Source organism: Eucalyptus grandis, chromosome 11, assembly GCF_016545825.1.
Source record: "Eucalyptus grandis isolate ANBG69807.140 chromosome 11, ASM1654582v1, whole genome shotgun sequence".
Classification (NCBI taxonomy): Eukaryota; Viridiplantae; Streptophyta; class Magnoliopsida; order Myrtales; family Myrtaceae; genus Eucalyptus; species Eucalyptus grandis.
The window spans coordinates 44,006,196-44,033,912 of record NC_052622.1 but is presented as its reverse complement, the minus strand read 5'-3'; the positions used below and the strand labels follow the sequence as shown (position 1 = coordinate 44,033,912).

The window sequence follows — 27,717 nt, the reverse complement described above, 5'->3', positions numbered from 1 at the left end:
CAGACTCTCGTAATATGACTCAATGACGGTATCGCCCGCCTTTGCAATGTTCGGGGAGAAGGCTCGGTGGGAATCCGAGCGAGAGTAGGAGGTCCACGGGCGAGTTGGGGTCGACTTTGGGGAACCTCTCGGGTCGTCCATCTCTAGGCCCGTGACATTCTCCCCCACTCAATCGAGCGACGTCCTCGTCGCTCTCAGCTTGACGGGCAGCCTTGCGGGCTTTGGCACGAGCTTTCTTGTGCTTGTTCCGCTTCGCTCGGACGCTCATGAACGAAGGACCGCATCCTTCGATGATGAAGTCGGACTTGGCACGTGGCTCGGGTGTCGGCTTGGACGGAGCACGCGGCGCGCACTCAACCTAGGGGAAGAGCGCTTGGATGGGCATGGCGTGTGTTGGAGTCGGATCCAACTTGACTTGCGGTTTCACCTCGGACAGCTTGTTGATGCGCATGACGGCCTTCAAGCTTTTGTCGAGGCGTTGGATCGACGCCATGGTCTTGGTGTCGACCACCCCTTTGATCATGGGGATCATCGATGGGCACTTTTGGTCGAGGATCATCATGCACTTCGTCCTCATATCGATCATGACTCCCACACTCTCGAAGAATTGCATGCCAAGTATGAGATCATAATCGTCAAGAGGGATTACCCCGAATGCCATTCGGCCCCTTTATCCGCCAATCTTGACGTCCACGTCGGGTGTTGCTCCAACGCCATGGAAGTCGCCCGAATTGATGGGCTTGTACGACTTCCCGGATGGCTCCACGTGAAGTCCCTAGGCCTTTGCAACCTCGGTCGACATGAACATGTTGGATGCGCCGGTGTCGACCAAAGCGTAAAGCGTTCGGCCGCCCACTTTGACCTCCACGAAGAACATGTCCGTGTTTGGAGCGATTCCTTCTCCTTTGGTCGGCGATCGGGCTTGCACGGAGTTGACCATCCTCACAGCTCCAATCCTGATCTGCCTCTTATCTTCTTTGGGCATTTCTTTCTCTTCCTCAATGGCAAGGAGAGCATTGATTCGTCCCTTCTTCGGGCACTTTTGGGTCCAGTGCGGACTTTTGCAAATAAAGCAAGGAGAGGGCGGAGGTTGATCGAACTTACTCGCGTAGTCGATCGGTGGTCGACCTCTTTGGAAGGACGGCTTAGAAGTCCCTTCTCCCCACGCCTTGGCTCGGCCGCCTTGATCATGTGCGCCACGGGGAGTGCTTCTCGTGTCGTCTTCGGGTCGATCCGACCTCCAATCTCTTGCTCGGTTGTTCCTCGGCTCAACCCTGGTGAGGTCGATGAGAGACTCGGCCATGCTCAGCGCACGTGCCAGACTATTCACGTCCCGCCGCTTCAGCTCAAGTTGTGCCCATGGCTTCAGTCCATCCATGAACGCTCCGAAGGCCTCCTTTTCGCTTAGGTTGCGAATCTGGAGTTTGAGCTCCGTGAACTCCTTCACGTACTCTCGGATCGTGCCTCTTTGCTCAAGGCGATGGAGCATGCTTCGGGCTTCTTGTTGAGCGAACTCGGGGAATAAATAGTCGCGGAATTCCCTCACGAAGTCGTCCCATGTGTTCATGGGATCAGCGCCTCGTCGAATCTCATCGCACCTATTGCGCCACCACAGCATCGCCGTATCAGATAGGAACATGGAAGCAGTTCGCACCTTGGTCGACTCGTCTTGGATGTTGACAGCGCCGAAGTATTGTTCCATGCTCCACACGAAGTTGTCCACCTCTTGGGCGGACCGGTTGCCTTTGAACTCCTTTGGCTTTGGCACCTCGATCTTGGTCACCGTTTGAGCAGGCATCACACCATTCGTGATGCTAAGTTTGCATAGGGCGAGCTCGGTCTTGAGCTCTCGAATCTCCGCCTTCATGGCTTCGACCTCGTCCCTACACGGGCTTACCTCCTCAATTATTTGGACGCGCTCGTTCAAACCATCGATCGATGCTTCGAGAGCTTTGTCCTTGTCGAACAATGGCATCGTGGCTTGGTTGATGCCGGTCGTGAAGTCTTCACGGAGCAAGCCCTCAACCTCCATGATCCGGTCTCGCACATCGTCAAGACCTTCCATGAGTTCGAGCACGGCACTCCGAACCTTCCCGATCTTCTCATCGAACATAGCCGCAGCATCCATCGAGTGATCTCTTTTCTTTGTTTTGCTGCGCGTGTCTATACTAGGCACAGTTTCTCCAACTATAGCCGCATCATGGCTTGACATTCTTTCAAATAGTTGGCGCTCTTCAATCTCTTGGAAACGGATCTCTCTTTAGCTCTGATACCACTTGTCACGAGCCGATCGATTAGGATCGTGACCGCGCGGCGACTCGGGCAACTTGGATCACCCAAGCCAAGCCTTGCTCAATCGAACGCTCACTCGCTCGCCTTACCCAGATCGTAGAGAGAGAAAGGATCTAGAGAGAAGAGCTCTGGAAAGAAGACTTGCTTTATATTGCGGAAGTAGTGGATGGATACAAATGAAGAAGGACACCCATTTTATAGTTGAGGGCCTCGGATTACATCCATTGATCTAGAATTCTATCGACGGACGAGATCGCACCGCCTCAACTACCGACATGATGTCGTCTACCATCTACCGACATAAATGAAAGGAACAGACTCCCGTAATATGACTCAATAACGGTATCGCCCGCCCTTGCAATGTTCGGGGAGAAGGCTCGGTGGGAATCCGAGCAAGAGTAGGAGGTCCACAGGCGAGTTGGGGTCGACTCTGGGGAACCTCTCGGGTCGTCCATCTCTAGGCCCGTGACATATGCATGCATGCATGCGTGCTAAATCCAATACTAATACAACCGTAGTGAGAAGAGAAAAAAAATGTATTGCTTTTTCCCCCAAACGCCTAACATTTAAGTACAAATGTAATCAAGAATAAATAATCTCATGTTTGGACCATTTATTAGGATTTTGACTCACATTTTAAGTTTTATCTAGATCATAAGCTTAGCCTGGTATTTTTAGAGTTTGGAATTTATCCAGACGAGACAAGAAGTTTTTTATTATTGAGCAGAAAAGTTTTATGTGACTAATCTGTACGGTTGATTTCCACTATGGAAAATAACCCTTCTGGCTACTATTGCATGGTAAAAGCTAATGCACCGTGCGCCACGAAAATATCTATCAACAAGCCCATCCAAGAACTACATCCCTCACCAATTCACTTCCCCAGATCACAATGCAAAAATGATCAAGTCACTTCCGTAGAACACACGACGCGTTTTGACTTTTCTTTTTTCTTCGTGTTAAGCCTTCGGTTGACAATGAAATGCCAACTAGTTAAAGATCAAGGTACTCACGTTTCAAGAAATAGCGGAAATTTATGTTGTGTTATTGTACAAGGAAAAGGGACTAACCGGTCAAATGAGTTGATGATGGACCTGGAATATAGATAGCCCAGTAATACTGACATCGTCCTGCTCTCATCACCCAGGACAAATCCCAGAAAGAGATGCCAGCACCACCTTGCAAATGCGTGCTCCTACTTCAATCCGAGCGATTGAATTACGTGCAAACCGCCCTCACGAACCCAAAGAAGTACTACATCCGCAGAGGTAGTTGTAAAAGAGGACTGGGGATAAGCAGAACCGAGCTAACTTGTAGTTAACTTAAAGGAGAGTCGTACGAGTCCAAGATGGGTAAGATATTAGAGGCTTCAATTCGATTTCACTGCAACAGCTATCAACTTGCGTCCCCAAAGAGCTAAACTGATCGAGCAAGCCTGATTGTGATTGGATACCTAACGCAACATCAGTTCTTAGAGCTCAAGAGGGTAGACATCAGTTATTAGAGCTCAAGAGGGTAGAATTCTACCTTAAATTTATTATGATGCACGTGTGAATTGTGTCAGAAGATCTCACATCAAATAAATAATATGATCTGGAGCAATTAATTTATCCTAGTTGACATATAACCCATTGACTTAAGTTTTTGAGTGAAAATGGTCATATTGGATATATTGACGGCCTCAAGCTTGAGTTTCCTCTTAGCGATCTCTCTAGGTAAATGTATCAAACTTTTATTGTGCACTCCCAACAAATGATATAAGAATCGATGGTCGATTGGTCCACTCCCACTGTGTATCGACACTCGGTGAATTTCTCAAGGAATGAATTATGTGATCAACATTGTTTTCTGATTAGTGGGCGTTATGGTATAGCAATATGGACCTCAAGATAGACTTCATGATTCGGCCTAAAGAAAAAGATTAGGGATGAAATTGGGAGTTATAAGTAATGTGATGCACATCATGCAATTACATTGATTGTTAATCTAGTGGTGGAGTACTTGTGTACCCTTGGTTAGAGGTTTGAAGTAGCTTCTCAATCACAAAAAACTTTTGATTTATTTGCAATGTCGATTTCAATCAAAGATTGGCAATGCCATAAGCCCAAGTTTGTGTCTCAACCATACAAAAATCTGTCCTCTGCTTATTCCGGGTGATTGATTTCAAGGTGGGCTTGTTCCCTATTTGTAGAACTAGCGACAATTTAATGAGACCTCTCTAAGTTCCTTCCACAACTAGCAAGCACAATCCATGAAAGACATCTCAATGACTTATAAGAACATGCGGCATTTCTCATGATAAATTTTCATACTTTTTATATCAAATAATATACATCTTCATATGATTGAAAGACTAACAAAAGCTAGCCAGAATCAAAGGTAACACATATACAAACAATTTAACATGAATCAAGTAAGGTATCAGTCATATACTATAGTGTCACAGTTTGAAGTTCCAAGTAGATAACTGAACGTCTATACTAAACAACAATCAGTTGAGACACAAAGCATAAGAATACTTAGATTTGTTCATGCATTTCTTTTTGGCATTTTAATGAACAGACAATGATTAGTTCGAAGAAGAGACCTAAATGCAACATCAAAGCAATTATTATGATAAAAGCTTATCAAAACAACATCAAAATGAGTGGAGATCATTAACAAATCCTAAATTGAAGAGCGTTTGACATAAATCTTTAGTGTAATTCTCAGCCTATACTTTGTACAAAGAGCGGCCAAAAACAAAGCAATGAGTATTTACCTCAATGAGATGCAGTTGCGATCATGATTAGTTGTTGAATTGGTGCAAAGAGGCAAGAGCAAGAGAGGGAGGCGACAATCAGTATTCAACAATAAGGACATGACTTAGGCAAAAGCTGAGGAGGTATAGGCACTGCGTAACTGAGAGAAGTGAGAGAGCGAAAGATATAAGTGATGAGCGTAACCGAGTTATTAGAAAAGAATGACATTTAGAATTTCAAAATAATAAAAATTGTTGGGTGATTCAAATGGTTTGATCCACACTTAGGAACTAAGAACCAGACCAATATCCACCAGTTCCCAATTTTAGGAATCGGTCCTCTCGGAATTGCCCAAGAACCTCTTATTTCAATTCAGTCCCGGTTCTTTTTGTTTTTTGTTTTTTTTTGGCACCCCTATTGCTCATTCATTAAAGCATGCAAAGGCAAAGGTTAAAAGTAACATTTACCGTGTCTGTCTCTTCAACAGCAGACCCTTACGTAAAGAAACAAAAGCGGGATCACATGACAGCACAGGACGTCTCAACCACTGGGTATGGCCAAACCTTGGGTCCCTTTAATTCAACTCACCCATCACCACCACCACACCAGCCCCGCGCCACCCAACCCCAACCCCACCCCCACCTTTGACGCCTTTCAAATTCGAAACCCGTCAACGTCACCGCCCTCCGGGACCCATTTCCCTCCATGAAAATCCAAAGCCACAAGGAACCAACAGAGCATGGGAAATTTACAATTCACAAGCGTGGGGCGATAGTACCAAGAAGTTTCAATTGTCCACCTCAACGACCCAACAAGAAGCGAAGACCAATGCTCCAGCTGCCTTGCCCGAAAGTCGCCAGAAATTACATTATTGAATTCATCCGCAATAGATGATGACATCTCCAACATATATATATATAAAAGAAACAAAAGAAAATTCGATTATTTACATATATAGATTTCCCAAATCTCATCATCCATGTGCTTTTGTACAGGACTTATTGATTGCTGCAGGATGATGAAGCAAGTGAGATGTCTGATTCCCCCAAAATAAAAAAAGGATATCACTCCTCCACTTCTTCCTCCAAATTACAACTAGCAGTGGGGGACAGAGACAATGGAAAGTGATGAAACAAGATTACACAGAGCAAGACAGACTCACTCCCTCCCTCCTTCTCAACACTTCTCAACCAGCTCTCACAAAAACGAGGTACAGAAACACACACCCTAACAAAGAGAAAGACTTCTCTCCCCCTTTTATTCTGCAAAAATTTAACATCTCTCACGACCCCCATAAGTTACATGTACAAGTTCTCGAGATTGACACCCAAGAACACTTAAAAAAAATAAAATTCCACAACAACATCCCATTGACTCATATATACAAGTAGCACTAGTAGAAAACTACAGATTCACCTTATCTTTAATTAGTTCCTCCTCTTCATCTCTCCCGAAATTACCACGTCTGCTCTTCCATCTCAAAAATTACTTTGGCAGCCCTTTTTTTTTTTCCTTCATGTTCTGCATATAGTTATGTTATATTTGGCCTCTGATTAGGCCAAGGCAGAGATGCTGCAATTGCGGCGATCTCTCCCCAGGCAATCGAAACCTTCGATTCTCACGGGGGCAGGCTTGTGCCCAAACTTCATCCTCACAGATCCTCCTCCTCCTGCCTTACGCGCAGATAAGGATGATGGCGATGGTGGTGCGGGAGATGATGGAATGAACTGCTCAGTCCCAAACTGGGCATCTTGGATCACGGGGTTCGACACCCGGCACGGAGGAGATCCGCAGAAAAATGGCGGCGATGAAGCCACAGGAGCAGCAGATCTCTCACCTCCATAACCTCCCTGCAGAAGCTAAGAGCAGGAAGTTAGGATCATATTGAACAGAAAAGCAAAAAAGTCAAGCCAACGAAAAGCTTCTTTTCCTACATCTACAACCCAACCACGGAAGAAAAAAATCAATCTCTATTTAAACTGAGAAAGCAAAGTTCGTAGTCCTCCCTCCAATCCTGCCTTATGCAAGAAGGAAATTTGACCTTGTCCTCTCACAGATAAGGTAAACTAAAACCATTTGAGGGGAAGCTCAGATCCGGTGGAGACAGAAAAGGGTCAAAAGGATGACAAAAAAATAAAGCGAGCGTGTCGAGATCACTTGTCAATCATATCTAATAAGAAAGTTTCTCATCACTAAACTGGTTGCACGAAAACCCGTTGCTAATTAAATTCAAGAAAAGAAAAATCAGCCAGTAGTGATCATCTTTTTTTTCTTTTTTTTTTTGGGGGGAAGTAGTGATCAACTTGCGCTAAGAAATAACAAGATAAGATAGAATAGGGAGGACGGCCATTACTGTTCACTGGTCAAAACAAAAATTTTAATACAGCGCAGTGGCAGAAACTTTCTACACCAACCGAACAACTCTTCAACCAGCAGATAGAGAGAGAGAGAGAGAGAGAGAGAGAGAGAGAGACCTTGGTTAATATGATGTCAAGAAGCTCGGGCCCGGCCGTTGAATCCCCTGCCTCTGCGAGGTGACTGTTCCCGCAGAAGAGAAAGGAAAGAAAACCCACAAATCAGCCAAATCAAACAACCAAATCGACCAAAACCGTGAGATTGTTAAAAAAAAAAAGGAAGAAGAGGTTAGGTGACGGATTACTTACTTGATATGACGTCTCGGAGGCCGGAAGGGATCGTCCATGGACGGATTCAACAGGCCGACTCGACGAGGCTTCGGGCACACCACCGGCTCCACCACCACCCTCCTCATCCCCTCGTAGCCTCCCATGGCGTTCTTCTGCTGATATCCGCACCGATTCATTCTCGGTCTCGCCGGTAAAATAAACCGAACCGGAACGCCTGAAAAGATTTCAGATTTAACATAACGACACAATCGCTACAATCATATCATGAAACGCTCTCTTCGTTCGCAAATCAAAAGCCAACAAAGAACAGTTTCATTTCATCTCATCATCCCGTGACCAAAATTAACCATCGCCCCCCCCCCGAAAAAAAATAGATAATCTACGACACAAGAAGAGAGGCGTCAACATAATCCATGAAAAATCGCAAGAGAAGGACTCCATGATCCATGAAATATATCTGACCAAAAAAAAAAATTCTATGAAAAATAGAAAAGTCCGCTTTTGGTCAACATCTTACTCCGGAAGGTGAAATTTTTCGACAAACCCAGAGTCAAAAAGAGGTTTTTCGGGGAATAGAGCAAAACCAGGGGCGTCCAACATCGTCAATCCGAGTTCGCAGATCTACGCATATGAAAAGGCAGAGATAGAGAGAGAGAGAGAGAGACCTGAGGGGGCGACGACTCGAAAGGCTCCTCCACGAAGGAGGAGCAAATCGAGGAGGGGAATTAGGGACGGGAGAGGAGGAGCGGGAAAGCGCTGCAGACAGAGAGATCTCCGGCGAAGAGGAGAGAGAGAGAGAGAGAGAGGGAAAGCGAAGGAATTGGCTGAGTATTCATAGCAGCCACGGAGACAGAGAGAGAGAGAGAGAAAAGAAGGAGACGCAGAAGGTGGGGCCCGGGTTGCGGGATAAAGCGACCCCGATCCGCGCGCGCAGCTGTGAGATCGGGCGTCTCCACCGTCGGATCTGATTTATTCCTCTGACCTCCGTGATCTCACATCTTGGCCGTCGATCCTTTTTTCTTTTTGTGGGGGAGGATTTTTGGGAGCTTTTATTCTGCAGTCGAAAAAGAAAAAGCGTGGAAGGGAGCGCTTTATTCGGTCATGATGAGATAAAATATACGAATGGGGCAATTCTGTTCCACGTGACGCACGCACGCGTAAGAATGTCGATGATTATTTATTAAAAGATACTCCCCAAGGAACCCCAAAAAAAAAAAAAAATCATGACAAAAAAAGGGTTTTTTTTATTTTATTTTATTTTTTATAGCTAGTTTGTCTGATTTTAGGGTTTCTGAAAATCCGCCTCGCCCTGTTGGAAAAGCTAAAAAAATAATCGACACAACTCCCATTTTTTATCTCATGAAAATGAAGCCAATTCTGAATTTAAATGGAATCTTTCCCAAATTTACAATAAAATCAAATCCATTTCCTAAATTTGCATCAATTTCTCTTTTTCCTCTTTTAAAACATATTCAAATTTATTTCTCATGCATGAAAATGAGCGCGTCTTATTTTGTTAATAAAATAATGGAGTATCCAATCTTTCTATTTATAAAAATTTTTGTTATATTACTACCAAAAAAGATAGAAATTTCAATGATATCGCTCAAATTATGTGCATCTACCATAATATATCGATTTTGTGGGCATATTGACCCAAACAATGCGATGCTTGATTGGGGAGTGGAAAATAAAGTATTCGATTCATCGACACGTGTTAAATTCAAGTCACTTAAGTGACCTCAGCCCAGCTTGATTGTTCAAGAAGGGCCCCCTTTGTCCAATTTGATGGCGTGCATCTAATTTAGCTAGTAGAAAGGCAGAATATCATTGCTTGGTTTTTCCACTTATTATTGTGCCGTCTCTAAAGTGGCTTTCTCTTTTCTTCTTTTGGCCTCAGTGTCAAGATTGTCTTATATGAGTGGAATATTTCTCGGGCTTATCAAGAATCATCGTCGAAATTTCGACCGTTTCACAAAAAAGAAGAAGAAGAGAGAGAGAGAATAAAATAAAGTCGGAGAGTCTTAGACGAAATTCATTCGAATTATCATAGACCGCACTGGAGGTCGATGATTGGGGAGCCAAGAGGCAATTATTACATTATTTTAGTAGGCCTTGGAGACGTGCACTTTCTGTGAACTTACGGCCATTCCGGCTTTTGTAACTCCCGATAAGGACCAAATTAAGTAGTGGATTATAACTAGGTTTCATTATCTCAATTGTCTTACCTTATCACCCATCGATAAGTCTGAAGACCGGCGTGAGTACGTATTTTACGTATCGGTTCTACCTGTAAGAGCCATAATATCAAAAAGGCTGGCTTGACACTAAATTGGCTCTTCCAATGATTTTGAGCCTCTATCAACCTAAAAGGTAATTTAAAGGTTTCTCTCACATTTATAAACTAATCACTACCCCATTCCATAATCAATACGGGACAATCTCAATAATTTCCTCCTCACATATCGAGTCTTAAATTGGGTTAAAGACTTGTTAGTAAATTGGCTTTGATATCAGTGTTGATGGTCTTGAGCTTCTCTCATTTTGGAAGCTAGTTTTCAAGATGATACTTCCCCTTACACTTATGAAATGACTACCAACTTCTTCCATAGTTAATGTGGAACAATTCCAACAGTATAAAATGCATATTGAATCTTTTGTTACGGGAAATTATTAGGGTGAACTTACACGTGCGAGTCAAGAGGGAAGGCAATTGAGGCGGGCTAGTGTAGACAAATACAAACTAAAAAGGCTAGAGCATCTAGCTCGACCCATTTGGGGATCGAGATTTAACATGGGTATTTTCGTAGATTTTGGAGAATTTTGGTTGTGGGGTAGGCATTGCTCATCCGTTTTGGCTTTTGTGTGGTGTGAAAATGGGCATTTGATGCCTCCACATGCCGTGTTCTGGAAATGGCAATCCCTCAATTAAATGCGGCCCCTCGGTCAGCCATAGCCTCTTGCTCTCAATCGAGCGAGCAAGTGGGAGGGAGCACTTTTCAATGTCTCCAACAGACAGCATCCACTAACCATGTACGGCTCCACAGGTAGCTCCTCCTGACCTTCAAATATTTAATTTTTAGTTATGAGGAATAAAAATAAAATAAAATAAAAAAATAAAACACGTTTATTAGCATTTTTATTTCAAATCTATTTTTTTTCGGAAATAAATTTGGAATAAAACAAAAGATAAGAAAAAATTATTTATTATTTTTGGAACACTTCCGAAAAACCATTTTTCTTTCTCATATTTTTTCTCCTCTTTATTTTCTTCTTCTTTCCTTTTTCTATTTTCTTTGGCCGGCGACGCCGTTGAGGGCCGACGACCTCGCCATAACATCGCCCCCGGTGAGGCTCGGCCTCACCGATCTGGGCAAGCTCGAGCTCGCCTGGTTCGGCAAGCCTTGCCGTGGTTGGGCGAGGTCGCCAAACCCGTCGCCGGTCGGTCAGCTCCATGGCCGAGGGGCGACAACCGACCAAAAGGAAGAAAAAAGTAAAAAAGTAAAAATAAAATAAAAATATTAAAAAATTAAAAGAAACAAAAAAATTATACAAGTTTATCAAACATGTTTATGTTCTTTTTCTATTCCAAAAACAAATTTACCAAACGCATTCTTCATTAAAAAATTGTTTTCTAGAATAAAAATAGTTTTTTTCAATTCTGTTCCCTAATACCAAACAAAAACATCACCAAAAACACATTTAGCCACTTGTACATGATCTCGAGCAATTCATATTCAACTCAATTCGGAACCTATCTTTAGTAAAAAAAATTTCCTTTAAATTATTATCTTTAAAGAATAGGTGACTCCATATTGTTTTAACGTTTAAGTTAGTACTCCTAAATTTAAGGAGGAGCAGTCATCTTGTTGCGGATTTGCCATTGGAGTTTTGCAACATCTTCGTGGTCATTGGTGAGCTGCCATCATTGAGTGGCCGACTCCATATTTTTCTTTTAATTGGCTCAATTCAGGCTCTATTTTTAGTAAAAAAATTTCTTTAAATTGTTGTCTCTAAAGAATGGGCGACATCATATTGTTTTAACATTTAAGTGAGTACTCCTAAACTTAAGGAGGAGAAGTTGTCTTGTTGCAGATTTGCCATTGGAGTTTGGCAACATCTTCACGGCCATTGGTGAGTCGCCACCGATGAATCGTCGCTGTGGCTATGCTTCCACCAAGCTATTATCATGGTCGACACCAAGACATTACCTCCATTTTTAGGAGATCTCTCTCCCTATATATATTACGAATGTGAAATAGTTTTTTTCTTTAATAATTACTTGAAAATAATTTTAGTGTATGAATTTAACGTGCTTTTAGAGTTATTTTTGTTTCCAAATGGAAAACAATTCTTATATTAAACATAAGCGCAATTGTTTTACTATCTAAATATTAAGAGAAAATTTTAGATGACTTCAAAATTCACTATAGATGATATCTTTTAAAGGATATATATATATATATATATTAAATTGATGTCATATGACAATTGTAATAACATAGGTGAAAGCAATTCAAAACTAGAGGTGATACATTCATGGTTGAGTCACTTCCACCCTAGAACTAAGAGTCGGACCAATATTGTTGATTCTCAGTTTGTGGAGCAAGGAGCAGGCCCACCTAGTCTTGGAACAGGATTGAATCGAACTTATTAATTCGGTCCATTTATTGAGTGAGTCTAATAATCAGGGGTGCTTAAATTCTCCTTTTATATATTTTTTTCTATTCCCTGCAAGACTGTTGCTCGGAGAGTTGAGGAGAGAGAGAGAAGAAAGAAAGTCTCATCTCTAGGTCTTCTCGATTAGCTTTATATATGTGCGCGAGCACTATGGCATTTTGGCATTGCAATGGGGACTCCACGGACCCACTTCAATTGCTCCCTTCACGCCATGCTCTGTTTCTATCGTGAGGCTAGAGTCGAGACTTGAGATGGCATCAAGCAGGAGGGAGGCGTTGATCAAGAGGGACAGCGGGGAGTTCAGCATCGAGCGAGGCTTCCTCTGTCCCTCTCGAGGCGAGATAGATAGAGACTGAGAAGGATTAAGCGTGAGGCTTGACTGGCAAGATGAGAACGTGCAATTAGGGTTTTGAGAAGAGTGCGAGATTACACATACAACCCCCAATGTTTTGTAAAGTAAGAATTGTATAATAAAATATTAAAAAAAAAAACTATGGGCCCAGCCTACACTTGAAACTGGAACCGAATTGATTTTTATTGGTTCCTCATTTTAGGAATTAAGAACTGTCTAAACTTGGCTAGTTCGGTTCTTTCCTATGCTCACCTCTAGAAAGAGCTATGATTCACTCTTAACTTTGTGGATTTTGAGCATGACATGGTCCACCTCAAATGATACTCAGCAACATTTTCTGAGCTACGATGCATATTTTAACATAAATAGATAAAACGATGGTCATATGAACATTCACATGTGCAAATGCAATCTCATTTACAGGAAATAATGTGCTGGAAATAAAAATCATGACACGGGACAATGGTATTTACTATATTATTAAATTATGTTTTGAGTTTGAGTTTTTGCAAATTGCAAAACACGATTCGCTTGGATAAAATTTTTATTCTTTGATTGTGAATATATTTTTTGATAATATTCAAGATTACACACAAGAAAAGAAATTCAAAACTCTTTTCGGGTCTTGGATGTCTTCGGTTAATGGAAGGAGATTCATTGGACTCCATGAAGGTTTAAAAAAAAAAAAAAAAGGAAATAAAAAAGAATAAAAAAAGGACCAAATGTTTATTCTTTATCTGCAGGAGCCGAATAAGAATTTTGAACAAAGGATTTCACGTGCCCAGAGTCAAAGTTTTGACTCCGTGCACATGATATAGAAAGGCTAGGGTTTCTTTTATGTGGAGAAGTGAGCTGCACCTAGGAGCCGCAAGATTTCGTAAGCCACACACAAGAAAGACGTCCAGCCACGCGAAGCCTTGAATAGGAATGCGAAGCCATACGTACGTGGACCAAAAACGAACACTAGAGTTTCTAATTTCAACGTACGTAAAACATTTTGTTTTAATTTGAATGTGTGATAATTTTGTACAATGTAAACATGTTCGGGTGATTTATTTATTTATAAACACTTTAGGTTTGAGTTTAAATCTAGATGTGAGAAATACTCAAGCGTATGAACGATTATAAATTTTGATTCTTTGATTATAGTGGATTATTTACTACTGGCTCTTTCCATTGACGTAAGTACTGATACTTGGACCAAATCACGTAAATTTTTGGTGTCATTATTATTATTATTATTTTTTTTGGGTAAAATGTAAGAAATTTCTAGTGTCCTTATTATTTCTTGTTTATTTTTTAGTGAATTTACGTTGACGTAAATTGCAAATTTATGTCGTTTTCGCATATTATATTCCAACACATATGATCAAAATGACTTGAGTAGGGGAGGCTTTGTATGCATTGAGGACATGGACTTGTTCCTAAGAGTGGGGGTGAAAGTGGGTTCTTTCCAATCACTATTATTTGGGATGTGCTTTATTAGACTCATTTCAACCTATGTTTTAAACCTTAGGGAAAATTATCCAATTTAATTCTAAACTTTTAAAATTTTTAAGTTTCAATTTATAGTCATTTTGATTTATTTAGTCATTTTGATTTATTTTCGCTGGAATTTGCTAATTTGGCGGTCCAATCATCTTTGGTTATCCTATGTAACACATGACCATATTGTCGATTTCCAATGAAAATTGACCGGAAGGACTACAATAGAATTTCAAGCAAAATTTGAGAACTAAATTGACAATATTAGAAAGTTTAGGATTGGATTAACAATTGTACAATAAGTTTATGACTAATTGGTCAATTTCCTTCTAGACCTTACACAACCCATTTATGAACAAACCGTGTTTGGTGCACTGGATATGATTTTGGATATGACAACTTTCATCAGATTCAGTGTTTGGGGTGACATGAAACCCAAATGTGCTTATATATGGACCGGAGAAAAAAAACACACTTGAGGAGTGGGATAATATCAAATAGAATATGTACTGCATAGTCAGAAATCAACGTGACTCTTCACATTCATTCATTGATGGTGAAAATGAGAGAGAAAATGGCTAAGGGCTTGGGTAAAGGTTGGCGAGGGCCATTGAGCCTAGGTAACGAGAACCCTTAGCAGTTGTTAGGGAGGGTCGCTATGGCCTAGGCAAGGGCTAGCAATCGCAAGTGAAGTTCATTTGATGTGGTGCTGGTGAGTTGGGTAGTGAGAGTTAGTTGGGGCTGGAAGATGAAGGATGATGATTGACTTTTGTGGGGATGATGAAATGAAATATGGTAGGTAAAAAGAGAAAGGAGGAGACAACAAGCATCATTTGGAATTGGAATTTTTATAGTTTCCAAGTTATAGGTATCTTGGTTGTTCCAGTTTGGAAAAATTCCAAAAGGATCCGAAGTGCCATTTTTTTTTTCAAATAAGGATTTGAAGTGGACTTTATTTCAAATAAAGACCTAAAGTGACTTTAGTTATTTCAAATAAAGAAATAAAGTGGTTTTGATTGTTTCAAATAAGAACCCAACCCCATCGGTCGTAGGCGGCTAAATTTTTTATTGGTCAAAAGCATTTTTGTCATTTGGCATTTCCCCCCTTTTTCTTCCTTTTTTTTTCTTACTTTTTTTTTTCTGGTTCTTTCTTCTTTCTCTTTGTCGGTGGCTAGCCGACCACCGGCAATGTCCATAGAGGGCTGGGCGAGGGTTGCCCTCATTAGTGAGGGCCACCCACATCTACCACAGGTGAGGGACATCCTTGCCTGGGCATGGTGACCACCTGGCCAAGGGCCATCTGCGAGATCGGCCCATGCAAGAGGAAGAAGAAGAAAAAAAAAAAAAAAAGAGGAAGAAAAAGGAAGAAAAAAAGAGAAAAATGACGAAAATACCCCTTACTGTTGAAAAGTTAGGTCCTTATTTACAAATTAAAATTCCAAATAAGGACTGCCGAATTTATTTTCTCGTAAGCGATCCAAAGTGAACTTTGTGTCATATAAGGGCCGGATCTGGACTAATTGCTTGTTTCAAATAAAGACTCAAGGAATTTTGTGTCAAAATAAAGACCCGCGATCAAGTTAATCTTACTATGACTACCTTAGTTGAAACATTTTTTGGCGATTAAAATAGGGGCAATTTTATCAAAAATTTGTGATTAGAAAAAATGAAAAATTCTAAATTAATTAAGTTTAGGTTATTCATTAGATGCTTACGTTTTCTTCTTTCTTCTCCCCCGTTGCTCCTCAACCAAATCGCTGCCCGATCATCATTGCGACTCAATTCTCGTCGCTCCTCGCCTTGCTCGACGGGTGGATAATTTGGGTCTCCACAAACCAAGAAAGAAGCATATGGTTTTCTTATTGTTTTTGAATTCGTGCCTCAACTAGCGGAGAATTTGGGTCTTCGACTTGCGAGAATGGGTTCAAGGAATGGGAGAACTTCGGTCTTTGACTTTGCGTAGGATGGGTACAAGGAACGAGGAGACCGTAGAAAACGTAGGGTTTTTTTGTTTATGTTTTAGGATTTGTTAATTTTCCCTATTTTTTTTTTTTAACAAAATTGCCCAAACTTTGGTCGTTGGAAATGTCACATGCGTGATTCAACACGGGGCGAATATTTGGCCAAACCACAGTTTCTTATTTGGAATTGATTCAATCACTTCAGGTCCTTATTTGAGACAATGGATCCACTTTTGTGCCTTTATCTCGACACAAATTTCATTTCGAGTCTTTATTTGAGAAATTTGGTCAACTTCGGGTTCTTATTTGGAATTTTCCCTTTACAATGGACATAATCACAATTTGAAACAAACATAACTATTTCAGGTGCTTATTTGAAATAACATCCATTTTAAACCCTTATTTAAAAAAATAATGGCACTTCAAGTTTTTATTTGAGAAAAAGAGGGCATTTCGGATCATTTTTTGGAATTTTCCCTTCTAGTTTTAGAGAACGAAACCCATAAGAGGAAAAAATCACCATATTAGGGAAAGAATTTCCATGTACTTCATTTTTGATCCCTCAAATCAACTTCTTCTTATTGCAATTAGGGTTCCTTAGTGATCCCAACATTTCAACCTTGTCAAACAATGTGAGCATATGTGTTGAATGATTGATCAAATGAGGGAGAAAGGGGACAAAATGGAAGCTCTTGAAGATGAGAGTAGTGAAGGGTATGGATTTCGGTCTTATATTGAGGTGTACCAAACACTTGATAGGATTGGATATGTTCACTTTACTCTTCGAAGGATTTTATGTCCCATCTTATCCCACTCTATCTCAATTCTTGTCATGATGATCAAACATAGTCATATATGAGTTAAATATAAGTCCACGACCTATTTTACCACCTCTACTGGTAATTAACTAGCAGACTAACATGGACAGATGCACAAGACTTATCCTATTATATGTCACTTATTGGTAATTTTTTCAATCGGCGGTATTAGATTTTCTCTCAAGGTCAACTTCGTCCACTCGACTAGTGATGGTGTTTCTCTAGCGCACGAGAGTCGATTAATTGTACAGCTAAAAGCAACATCATCCTATCCTCTACACATCGATGGTTCACTGATTGCTTAGCAGGGCAATCGCACATAACGTACATGACTATTCTCAAATGGTAAGTGCATCTAAGGATATGTGTCCAAAGGCAATCAACGTTTTCTCCTATTCGCCTTGTGTACCAAGGAAACTATTATCTATAACGTATCTTATTTTTTCCAAATCCTATAAATTCTTTTTTAGAGGAGATTAGGGAAAAGTCCGGTGACGGTCTATTTCGATATATGGGTAATAGTAATAATATTGGCGTAAAAAGTCTCCGAGAGGAGGAGGAGGTTTGGTGACGGTCTATTTTCACTATGCATGATGAAACAGCTCGAAAATTCTTTAGGTTTGGAGTGTATTTGCCTATGCATGTTACCGACTCCCAAGATAAATCAACATTGCACAAAGATATGAACTGCAACTTCTTGAAGTCCTGCTTTGAACGGGAACGTGAGGAAGACCTATTAAGTGATCTAAATTTAAAACCACTGCTTGATAGTAATCCTCTCGTGTAGTTAGTCAGGATACCTTTTTTTTCAGGACTTCAGCCAATGCGGAAATAATCAGGTCATTACAGATAGTACCAGTGAGACAAGGACTGATAGTGAGGGCAAGAAGGAGACTTGAATGAGGTGTCGCTTTTGATGGACTTTGAGGATGGTAAAAGGGGTAAGAATATCTTGAATTAAACATTGAATAGAGAGAAAAGTTGCGTTAGCTATGCCAACACTTTAAGATGATTTCAAAATGACCTTACGCAGTCATATCACATGTATTCCTCTAAAATTCCGCCAGTTTAACTTTAGATAAGGTTTAAAGACGAATATGTTAAGAAAATTAAAAGTCACTCCAAAAAGACCGTCGGATCTAGGATATCCATGTCGAGGCCTAATTAGGGGAACATCAGATGGGCTTACTGGTCAAATTATTCTTTTGTTTCTCAGGCTAGACGACCAATTACGGCCCAGCAAAGATTCTGTGGCCCTCGGTCTCGAATAAACTCGACCCATTCAAGTTTTCCTTCTAGGACTGATGGTCCCTAAAAACATTTGCAACTTGTTTGACCTTGCTAAGGAGTGCAAATGCTGTTTTGAAACTATGTTAGGTAAGAAAACCTTGGATGACAGACCAATTGAAGCTCCCCGTGGTTAATCCTGAGGAAAAACTTAATGATAAAAGTGAATAATCGACCCAAGAGCACATCATTCAAAAAGTATTATTTAGACTTAAACTAGTTGGTTAAACAAGTCACCTGTTGAGAGTCAGTGAGATTCATATCAAATCTTATGAAAAACACAAATTTCTGTGCAAATTATGCGCCCACTTGGCTTTTTTCGTTGTATCATTCATAGAAGGAGCCTACTGAATGTTCTTCCATCGACACAGTTTTAATTATAATGGGCTTGATAGGATTTCTACAAACCAACCCTTTTTCTTGAAACATTGCTACGTGCACACGTGATGTGTTAAAAATAAAACTAGAAGATCCTAAATTCCTAACACCATGTAGATTTGAATTCATTGTTCGATTGAGATTAGTGGTCATAGAGCCATTCGACTTTTTTTTTTCTCCGGACCATTTCAATGTCCGTCTCTTTGATTAATTATATTAACTTGGTGTCTAATCAATCGTGTCTAGTCAATGATATCTCTAGTGGGGAGTCTTGAAAGGAAACGAAGGTGCAAACCAATACACATTTCTAGAAGCATGGGCAAGAAAACCCGTGAATGCAAGACGAGTCAATTTCTTGTTAGGACCGATATTTGAAAAGAGGGTTTGAAGGAACAGAACGTGAAGGACTCTTGCATCTTTGCACCTGGGAGGAAACAACTCATTTCATTGAATGAGCCAACGGCAAACTGGTAGCTCAGTACGGTACTTAATGGACAGTCTTAGAGTTTGGTAACCATTTTTAACCACCCCCAGTCTTTTCACACTTAGATTGTGTGACTGACCCAGATTTTTTAATTATTTATAGAGTTGTAGCCACAAATGCTACCAACATAAGTTACTATAAATTTAAATAAAGAAATTTAAGCCGATTGGTGGAGAGACACATAGCATGTGAAATTTGACGGACAAGGCAAGCGTACATGTTAAATGAACTAGGGTGGAACCTTACTTTGATAGATGTGGTGTAAAAATGTCAAACTAAAAAATTTAAGCTGATTGGTAGTGGGAGATCGCATGTATATGAAGAGTAAATGAATTTAATAGGTAAGCGATATGAGATATTTTAATACACATATGAAGATATAATGGTCATGTGCCATAATTTAGCGCAACGAGTTATTCATATTATCTATTGGCAATAAAGCACAACATCAATAATATTGCTTAATTTCTAGTGTTACCTCCAACACTATCGATATTCAAAGTTCTATATTTGTAAGAGCTTAAGTGTGTAGGATCGATCAATCCCCCTCACAATCCAGAGTAGGATTTAGTCCCAAATATGACCTGACATAGTCACTATTTATAGATAAACACTTTATGTGTATATTCACATATAGCCGAGGAGGGCTTTCAGTCAATGTGCCCAACTCATCCCCGAAGTACATGGGAACTTGAAATATATAGAAACCATCCCTCTTAATTGTGTTTATTATATGATATGGTGGATAAATCAAACACATGGTAGTGAATCAACTACGGATTTCGGGGTAGCAACCTACCTAATTAAACATCTGAAACCTTATATAATTTTTCAAACGGGATTCAGAATCCGCCCCACATCGCACAACCCAACACAGGCCCGATTTTCCCGAGCAGTTGCCGTCACAAATGTCTTTGTTTCACGTAAATGCTGGGCTCTTTTGTCTTTCGGTTTTCTTTAGGGGTTTGCCTGGTAAGGCGTATGTTAGAGATTTATCGCTGATGACTTCTGCAGATCATCAAGATTCAGCAATATTCTTACTGTCCATGTGACTCCAACATAATTTATATCTACATAATATGACCATTCCATACAAGTGGTAAACAACTGCGATACGTATGCAAGAGGTTGCATGCCGGCGTCGCATACAATGGCAGCAACCGAGTTATGCTCTGAATAACATAATCCAGTTGGCTTCGCACACAGGTTTTCTGGGGTTGGGTTGGAAATGGTTGGAGGTAGTTGGACAAGATGCAAGCATAGAATTAGAAGGAAAAACATAAGAGATAAAAAAAAAAAGAAAAAAAAGAATGGTTTCATAGTATAATAGACTCAAAACGCGTCCTCTCCGAGGAGTCGTCATTCTTTTAACAATACAGTGAATGTCGAGTATTAAACTATTCTACACGTTGCTGTGGAAAAAGAAAAGGTAAATTTTCACAAACGGTGTAAAGGTACAGACACTATGCGTGCCTGGAAGTTAGTCATCAAATAATCCAAATATTTTTAGTTAATTCATGTATCCGCATCTTAGAAGGCATCTAATACGGTGTACCTCAGGATTTTGTTGTAATTCACAATAATGCCTAATAATACGGGAAAACAGCCCATTCAATAATTCGATTTAATAAAGATTTTGATGGGGTTAAGATATTCAAACCTGCATTGCAGTATCATTGTCAAGAAGTTAGCTGGTTTGATCAGGAAAATTTTTATAAAGAAAGACTTTAAGAAGATGGATAGAGCCTTCTTCTTGGAGGGGAGAGAGCTAGAAGGAGCCACGGAGAGGAACCGACGCTATTTTGTGGTGATTATAAAGAAATATGTCATATTAAACGTTTCTCAACTTGTGTATGTTGTGTGCTTATTTATAGACACACCATTCCACATGCGAAATCTGATCTGAATCTGATTATTATTTTTCCCTTCTTCGCTAGGTGAAAAGAGGCAAATATGGAGGCAGAGAATTGTCTTCCTCCTGGGTTCAGGTTCCATCCATCTGACGAAGAACTCATCACATATTATCTGACTCCAAAGGTGTCCGAGAAAAGCTTCACTTCGAAAGCCATTGTCGACGTTGATCTCAACAAGTGTGAGCCTTGGGACCTCCCTGGTATACAGCTGAATAACTTCAGAGTTATATACTCGTGTTTACATTTGCATGTATGTATGTATATTAGCCTTTGGAGAGCTTATTGATCGAGCTGTTTTTCTTATAGATAATGAGTTTAGGGTTTTCTTCCCGTGTCTTGATTGATAGTTGATCACTGCAGAATTTCTATTTGGTTAAACTTCTTTTCTCCCCACAACTTTGATGCAGTATGAGAAATTGCTAAAGAAAGACATCCCCATTTTGCAGAACCACATACAAATTCTCAGTTTCGATTGATTGCTTCTACTATCATTGTTTTCAGAACTTTTTTATATGCTGCATTTCAGAAATTATCCCCGCTAAAGGAGGAGTTCCCTCCTCAATCTTCTTCAAATACATATCCTTCTTTTCATGCAAAATTAAGATAGCATTAAGATTTTTTTGAAAAAAATATCTCCAGAGAAGGAGATCTTTATGTTGCCATGCCGTAAACAGTGTCTTGCTTTTTTACGTTTATATACGCGTGATATGTGTAGGCAAAGCGTCCATGGGAGAGAAAGAATGGTACTTCTTCAGCTTGAGGGACAGGAAATACCCTACTGGACTCCGGACCAACCGGGCGACAAGAGCGGGCTATTGGAAAACCACCGGAAAGGACAGGGAGATTTTCCGAGCCGGGCTTATCGTCGGAATGAAGAAAACCCTAGTGTTTTACAAAGGTAGAGCACCGAGGGGTGAGAAAAGCAATTGGGTCATGCATGAATATAGGCTACAAAGCGAGCACCCATATCGATCCGCGGTAATATTCTTTGAGACATCGTATGCTCAATGATTAGATAAGGTCACACGTCTCTTTCTTCAAATGCTGTCAAATGATGCATCAGATACTTTGATGAGGAAAAGTTAGCTAGTCTTCTGGTTACTCGGTCAAATAGGTGGGCAGGATGTTATGGAATTTGAAGAACAGCATGCAGACTCATATGGTTGCCAATCAACCTGTAAAACTCGGCCAATCCTACCGTTCAAGTCATATGAGAAACTCCACATAATTTGGTGTATAATGTCCAGTGATGTTTTTGTTATATCATGGGATACGCTCTTTCCGCATCCTATTATTTTCTATATGAAATCCACGTTGATCTGCTCTATCCGATAAATATACCATCAGCATTCATGTATGCCCAGTATTTTCAGATTTATCTACGGAACATACTCAAGGGCAAGAATTTCATGAATTGACCGTGATTTCATCAATACTAATCACGGTTCGTGCTGCAGGACGGCTGGGTGGTTTGTAGGGTTTTCCAGAAGAGCGTGGCAGCAAAGAAGCTGCAGACGGCATCCTCACCACCTTCTCCCGATTCTCCCAACGGCGAAGATACAACTGCAGACTATTATGGAGATCAAGTGGAGACAAACAACAACAGTCCAAGCACCATTATTGCCACTTCAGGTGCATTTAGCAATCTTCCATCAGGACTCGCTTGCAATAGCTACACTAGCTTGAACAACAATTTGAATTGGCCAACGACAAGAGAACCGACAAGCTTGCTGCCACCGTCATGGCCTTCTGGCTTTCCAAGCTTGAACTCGCCGTGGAATACTCTCCTCCTCAAAGCATTGCAGTTGAGGACTTTCCAACCAGGAGAAGTCACCGCCACCATGCCTAACTACTCATTACCATCCCACGGGACTTCTCCTTTTGCGCATGATCCAAGTACTAATTATCGCAGTGATAATTCATTGGAACCTTTCGAGCCCGGAATCAACCAAGAACAGCAGGTGCTGCAATTTAATTGGACTACTCCATATGAGGGCAATTAAAATTGTAAAGTTAACACCAACATTGTTGTAACTCTTACCCATCTCTTATATGTATTTACGTAAACAAGGGGGCCAGATCCATGGAGCACTATAAGGATATGTTAGCACTTTGGTGATGGAGAAGCTGTAACCTAGCACTCGTCTCATCACTGCAGCATTGTAACTTTTGGGGGAAGTCAAAAGTCAAAACGATTTACCTGACGATTAATGATCTGCGTGTAACATAGCTGTAATTTTCATCTAGCTAGAAGATGAACAATCTGAAAAGCGATTTGTCGAGCCATTGCTTAACCTTTGGGTCGAACTGGGCTGATGAAATTTCTTATTAATCATGCTAAAGACATCACAGTACAACAAGAACGTCGGCAAGTTCATCTCTTTCAAGCAGAAGGGCAACCCTAAACCCTAGAACAGCCCAGAAAGATCTGGCCCGGTTTGAAAAGCCCATGATGCGAATGACGAAATTAGGTCGCGGCCCAAAAAGTTGCCGCCTTGATCTGTCGAAACCAAAAAAGATCCAATCTTTAACGGCCCCCCACCCACCCACGAAGGAGGCGATCGATCCTTCACTGATTCACTGAAACGAGAACGATCGAAGCTCTCTTCCGGGGGGTGGTCGAATGGCGGGGAGGCAATTCGTCGGGGATGGCACGGCGGCGAGCCTCGCCGGCATGTCGAAGAACCAGCTCTACGACATCATGTCTCAGATGAAGGCACTCCCTCGTTCTTGCCTTGCCCCCCTTCTTTTCTCTCCGCTTCTTCGTTTCGTCTTTTCGTCTTCCTTCTCTTTACCCTCGGCGACTTTTTTTTTTGGGGGTGGTTGCCCTTCTTTCCGCCGAAGCAGACGCTCGAGGGGGAAAGATTGGGGGTTTTGCCGCGATTTTTCTGTTTTTCTTGTTTTCCGCTTCTAATTGGTATGGTTTGGCAGACGTTGATCGAGCAGAACCATCAACAAGCGAGAGAAATACTGATCCAGAATCCTCTCCTGACTAAAACCCTATTCCAGGTAACTCTAGAATGTCCAGATTATCTTTCAAAATTTCTGCTTTAGGACTTCTTGGATTGGGCGATTCTTGGGCTTTGTCGGTTTTGTTTCGGGTCATTACTTCGATTTGTCTTGAACGAACTTCGAGGGGCCGTGGTTTGGTCATGGTGGCCTGTGGCAATTTGTACGCGATTTTGGATGCTGCTCATGCCCGGGGCAGTTCAAGACGTCCCCGCATTCCCTTTTAGCCTTGTGATTGCACGCTCACCTCTTTCGCGATTAAGTGGGACGAAGTAACATGTGAGCAGTTGGACTTATTAACAGCCCATGGACATGTCTCCGTCCTCTAGAGTCTTAGATAATAATTTACTCAACACCTTCCAAATTCATATCGATTTGCCTGAAATATTCATGTTTTCATGCCTAAACAATGATCATGGAGGTTGAATCCACTCTCTGAACTTGAGGAGGTATTGCTTGTGCGTTTTGGGAGTAAATTACGGATAAGCTGTCTGCTTCTTTGGTAAGCGATAGTGGATTAGCATATATCTCAAGTTTTATGTTGGTGCTATGATCTCTCTATTGTTCTAAGCACCAGTTCCTGTATACATATTATTGCTCTATCGCTTTTTTGTGTTTATCTTTTCATAATGTTCTGTCATATCTTGCTCACTGCTGATTTCTTCGCTCATCCTTAACTGGAACTTACTCTTCCTTTAGGCACAAATTATGCTTGGAATGGTGCAGCCTCCTCAAGTGGTAATATCATTTTAGCCTTTTTGTTCTACATTGGTACATTTATGGATGCTATAATAATTTTTAATAATCTGCAGCTTCCGAAAATACAAGTTTCAGCATCACAACAATCTCAGCCTCAGCCACTAGTGCAGCCACCTCAACAGCTACCGCAGCCACCGCAGCCACCTCAGCAACCAAACCCTCAGACAGCTCATCAATATCCTGGTAAAATTGGCTTTCCAGATCAAGGGAGTGCATCTCAGACTCAATTTCCTACGAGAAATCATAGTCAAAGCCAACCCGGAATGCCAATTGCATCGGCTAGTGTTCCTTCAGCTAATCTTCAGGCTCCCCCGTCACATGCTCTACAGCCACCTCAGCAGCCTAAGATGCATCAAAACGTCCAAGCTACTCCAGCGTCCCTTCCTCAACCTGCTCAAGTGCCCACAATGGCTCCACTCCCACTTCATTCTGCTCCACAGCCACCTCCACTTCAACAGCCCCAAATGCCCACTGCCACAGCCCAGTTGCAACAAACCTTACAGACAAGTGGAATTCCTCAAGTACCATTTCAGGCTCCATTGCAACCGCCAATGCATCCACAAGCCAGACCATCATCGATATCTTCTTTCCATCAACAGTATCCCTCTCAGATAGGCCCTAATGTGGGGTTTCATCCCTCTGGTGGTTCTCAGCATGGATCACAGCCATCATATCATGTGAGTTTTTAGTCAATTTTAGATTATTCTTGCATTTTTCGCTGAATGGGGGTGGTAATTTTTTTCTTGATGAATTGATCAGTCAGCTTCCAGGCCGCCTCCTGGCATTGGATCATTTAGCCAAGGACAGCCTTCACTCCTTAATCAGCCACCACCTCAAGCCATGTATCAGGTACCCTCTTGTGACTGTTTCTTTCCAAATGAGTTTTTAATGTTGTGTGCAATTTTCTTCATCATTAAATGAACATTGACATGGTTCGATATATTGCAAGTTTGGCATGAATTCATTTCTGTTACTGATGTTGAGGAGTGGGTAGGAGTTCAGTTTGATTTTTGGATGGAGGTTTATGAATCAGTGAAGTTAGGAATGAAATATAAAAAGTCAGTCATCCATAAGAAATTTCCATTTGTGGCTTTGCCTAATTAATTTGCATCATGGGTTGTGCTTGAATTTGTTAATGAGTAATCCTGATTGAATTACCTGAAGCATTGTTAAAGCTATTTGATGTTGGATTATTTGGTCCCACGATAGAAGCTGTCTCTCTTCTGATACATTTCTGACTTAGCCAGTGTCTAACTAAAGATCCCTGTCATGTTGTGCTTTTGCTTCATTATGTCTTGTGCTGATTGTATGATTGTGCTTGCTTCTGTAAATTATCAAACAAAAAGTGGAGTAATTGAATTCAAACAAAATTATTCTTAGTCTTTTAGTTGCTACAGCCATCACGGATGCTTCATAAGAGTATTTCCAGATTTCTTGTAGCATCAAAATGCTTGAAGTCTTCGGTCAGCACTGAAGATCTCTAATGATGGGGGCAAGAAATAATTAAAGTAGCATATGTCACGTGTTGGCGTTACCAGACTCATGTTGAAACTTTTTAATGAAAAGAAGAAATTCGTATAGAGATTTGCCTTCCATAATTGAAGAGTGCACATATCAAATACAACCTTCAGGAGAGTGTTTAAACTAAATCCTTGTGATTTCCTTCTAGTGTGGGCAGATTAGATGTTACATTCTGAGGTCAGTGAACTTTCACCCACCATATTGTAGGGGATAACTGATGGATAACTTGCTAATGACTTTATAGTTGTAGCGTCAAGTACTTCAGAGACTCAGATCAACGCGTGATGATATTTGGTATTGCAAGTTTGGCCATTAGTGTGGCAGACTTTGGCCTATATAATTTTTTCATGTGCAATATTTACTGACCAACTACTCAATTCCTGGATATTGCTGTTGAATCTCTCTCATGATTAAGCAATTTATGTTTATTGATATTCAAGTCTTATTTTTCAGGGCGGAGGTTCACATTCAGGGATAGAATTTAGCCATCAAAGTGGCGGTCCCATGCAAGTGGATAGGGGATCTTCTTGGATGCCTGGCCTGCCAGACAACGCTTCACAGCTTCCTGGCCCTCCACCCGTTGTTACTGGTCAGATGGGCCAGGGAAGTCAGCCGCCTCGTCCTGCTGCTGTAACTATTCGACCTTACTCATTCTTTTTGATATCGGCTTTATTTTACCTTTGCTTGTTGTAGAGGTTTATGATAAAGAAGCTTGTTTGGAACGCTGATGTGGAATTTCCTGCTGTTGTGCAGCTGTCACCTGAGATGGAGCAGGCCCTTCTTCAGCAGGTCATGAGCCTCACTCCAGAGCAGATTAATCTCCTGCCTCCAGAACAAAGGAATCAAGTTCTTCAGCTGCAGCAGATGCTTCGCCAATGAAATTATCTAGCTCATTCTTTCAACGATTCCTAGCCACAGTCCTCAGTGTCATCAATCTCTGTTTTGAGCATGTATTAAGCTATTTTTTGGCTGCTGACGATGTTGAGTAATGCCGAAGGCCCTTGTGGTTGGACATATTGCTCCAGATGGGAGGCATCCATTCGGCTATTGCAGGCTTTTAAGTAGTCATCTCATCTTTTGTAGGTTTTCATAGATCAGGTTGCAAAGCATTTGCCTTCTGCTCTCCTGTTCTCTTTGAACGTGTATATCAGATCTCATTTTTGGGTGACAAAATTTTGATTGCTTTTAGCTAGTCACCGCCGTTTCTCCCCTTGGTTGTCAATATCGCGAGTCATGACTACTGAAGTGAAACCATTAAGTAGAGCATGGGGGTGGTTTTTCGTTATCTAGGGAAATAGTTGATTAATATTTGCAGCAAGCTACTTTATCGTACCAATTGTTTGCAGATCAAAAGTTACCAGGTTAATTACATAATTTTTGTGCAAAACATGA

At 41.1% G+C, this 27,717-nt stretch overlaps 3 protein-coding genes and 1 long non-coding RNA gene across 8 annotated transcripts; 2 read left to right on the top strand and 2 right to left on the bottom strand.

Moving 5' to 3' along the window:
• Positions 1-4,940: 4,940 nt before the first annotated feature.
• On the bottom strand, positions 4,941-5,617 carry LOC120289473. The gene is made up of 2 exons (XR_005547484.1): positions 5,501-5,617; positions 4,941-5,193 (listed from the first exon to the last, which is right to left on the bottom strand). It is a non-coding gene; the product is annotated as an uncharacterized LOC120289473 (long non-coding RNA).
• A 315-nt stretch (positions 5,618-5,932) lies between these two features.
• On the bottom strand, positions 5,933-8,501 carry LOC104425788. Of its 2 annotated transcripts, none has more exons than XM_010038586.3 (4): positions 8,344-8,501; positions 7,697-7,892; positions 7,508-7,571; positions 5,933-6,892 (listed from the first exon to the last, which is right to left on the bottom strand). In XM_010038586.3, the coding sequence occupies exons 2-4, from the start codon at positions 7,852-7,854 to the stop codon at positions 6,587-6,589; spliced, it is 528 nt and encodes a 175-aa protein (XP_010036888.1). In that variant the 5' UTR covers positions 7,855-7,892; positions 8,344-8,501; the 3' UTR covers positions 5,933-6,586. The 2 variants fall into 2 exon arrangements, with proteins under 2 accessions (XP_010036888.1, XP_010036889.1); XM_010038587.3 differs by having other exon boundaries at positions 5,933-6,883.
• Positions 8,502-20,880: 12,379 nt separating this feature from the next.
• Positions 20,881-23,322, top strand: LOC104425790 (protein CUP-SHAPED COTYLEDON 2). Of its 4 annotated transcripts, none has more exons than XM_010038590.3 (4): positions 20,881-20,930; positions 21,061-21,236; positions 21,752-22,014; positions 22,494-23,316. In XM_010038590.3, the coding sequence occupies exons 2-4, from the start codon at positions 21,077-21,079 to the stop codon at positions 23,037-23,039; spliced, it is 969 nt and encodes a 322-aa protein (XP_010036892.2). In that variant the 5' UTR covers positions 20,881-20,930; positions 21,061-21,076; the 3' UTR covers positions 23,040-23,316. The 4 variants fall into 4 exon arrangements, with proteins under 4 accessions (XP_010036892.2, XP_010036891.2, XP_039160409.1 ...); XM_010038589.3 differs by having other exon boundaries at positions 20,891-20,974; XM_039304475.1 differs by lacking the exon at positions 20,881-20,930 and having other exon boundaries at positions 21,010-21,215; positions 22,494-23,322.
• A 250-nt stretch (positions 23,323-23,572) lies between these two features.
• On the top strand, positions 23,573-27,521 carry LOC104425791 (bromodomain-containing protein 4). The gene is made up of 7 exons (XM_010038593.3): positions 23,573-23,752; positions 23,968-24,045; positions 24,745-24,783; positions 24,858-25,481; positions 25,564-25,653; positions 26,779-26,955; positions 27,079-27,521. Exons 1-7 carry the CDS (start codon positions 23,660-23,662, stop codon positions 27,202-27,204), a joined length of 1,227 nt encoding a protein of 408 aa, XP_010036895.1. The 5' UTR covers positions 23,573-23,659; the 3' UTR covers positions 27,205-27,521.
• Positions 27,522-27,717: the final 196 nt, after the last annotated feature.

What these genes read in the sequence shown, in the direction of transcription:
- LOC104425790 (XM_010038590.3), top strand. Translation starts at nt 21,077, where the DNA reads ATGGAGGCAGAGAATTGTCTTCCTCCTGGGTTCAGGTTCCATCCATCT. An exon ending in TGAGCCTTGGGACCTCCCTG is followed by an intron (nt 21,237 to 21,751) that starts GTATACAGCTGA and finishes TGATATGTGTAG; the next exon opens with GCAAAGCGTCCATGGGAGAG. An exon ending in AGCACCCATATCGATCCGCG is followed by an intron (nt 22,015 to 22,493) that starts GTAATATTCTTT and finishes TTCGTGCTGCAG; the next exon opens with GACGGCTGGGTGGTTTGTAG.
- LOC104425788 (XM_010038586.3), bottom strand. Translation starts at nt 7,854, where the DNA reads ATGAATCGGTGCGGATATCAGCAGAAGAACGCCATGGGAGGCTACGAG. An exon ending in CCTCCGAGACGTCATATCAA is followed by an intron (nt 7,572 to 7,696) that starts GTAAGTAATCCG and finishes CTGCGGGAACAG; the next exon opens with TCACCTCGCAGAGGCAGGGG. An exon ending in TTGACATCATATTAACCAAG is followed by an intron (nt 6,893 to 7,507) that starts GTCTCTCTCTCT and finishes TCCTGCTCTTAG; the next exon opens with CTTCTGCAGGGAGGTTATGG.
- LOC104425791 (XM_010038593.3), top strand. Translation starts at nt 23,660, where the DNA reads ATGGCGGGGAGGCAATTCGTCGGGGATGGCACGGCGGCGAGCCTCGCC. An exon ending in GATCACAGCCATCATATCAT is followed by an intron (nt 25,482 to 25,563) that starts GTGAGTTTTTAG and finishes TGAATTGATCAG; the next exon opens with TCAGCTTCCAGGCCGCCTCC. An exon ending in CACCTCAAGCCATGTATCAG is followed by an intron (nt 25,654 to 26,778) that starts GTACCCTCTTGT and finishes CTTATTTTTCAG; the next exon opens with GGCGGAGGTTCACATTCAGG.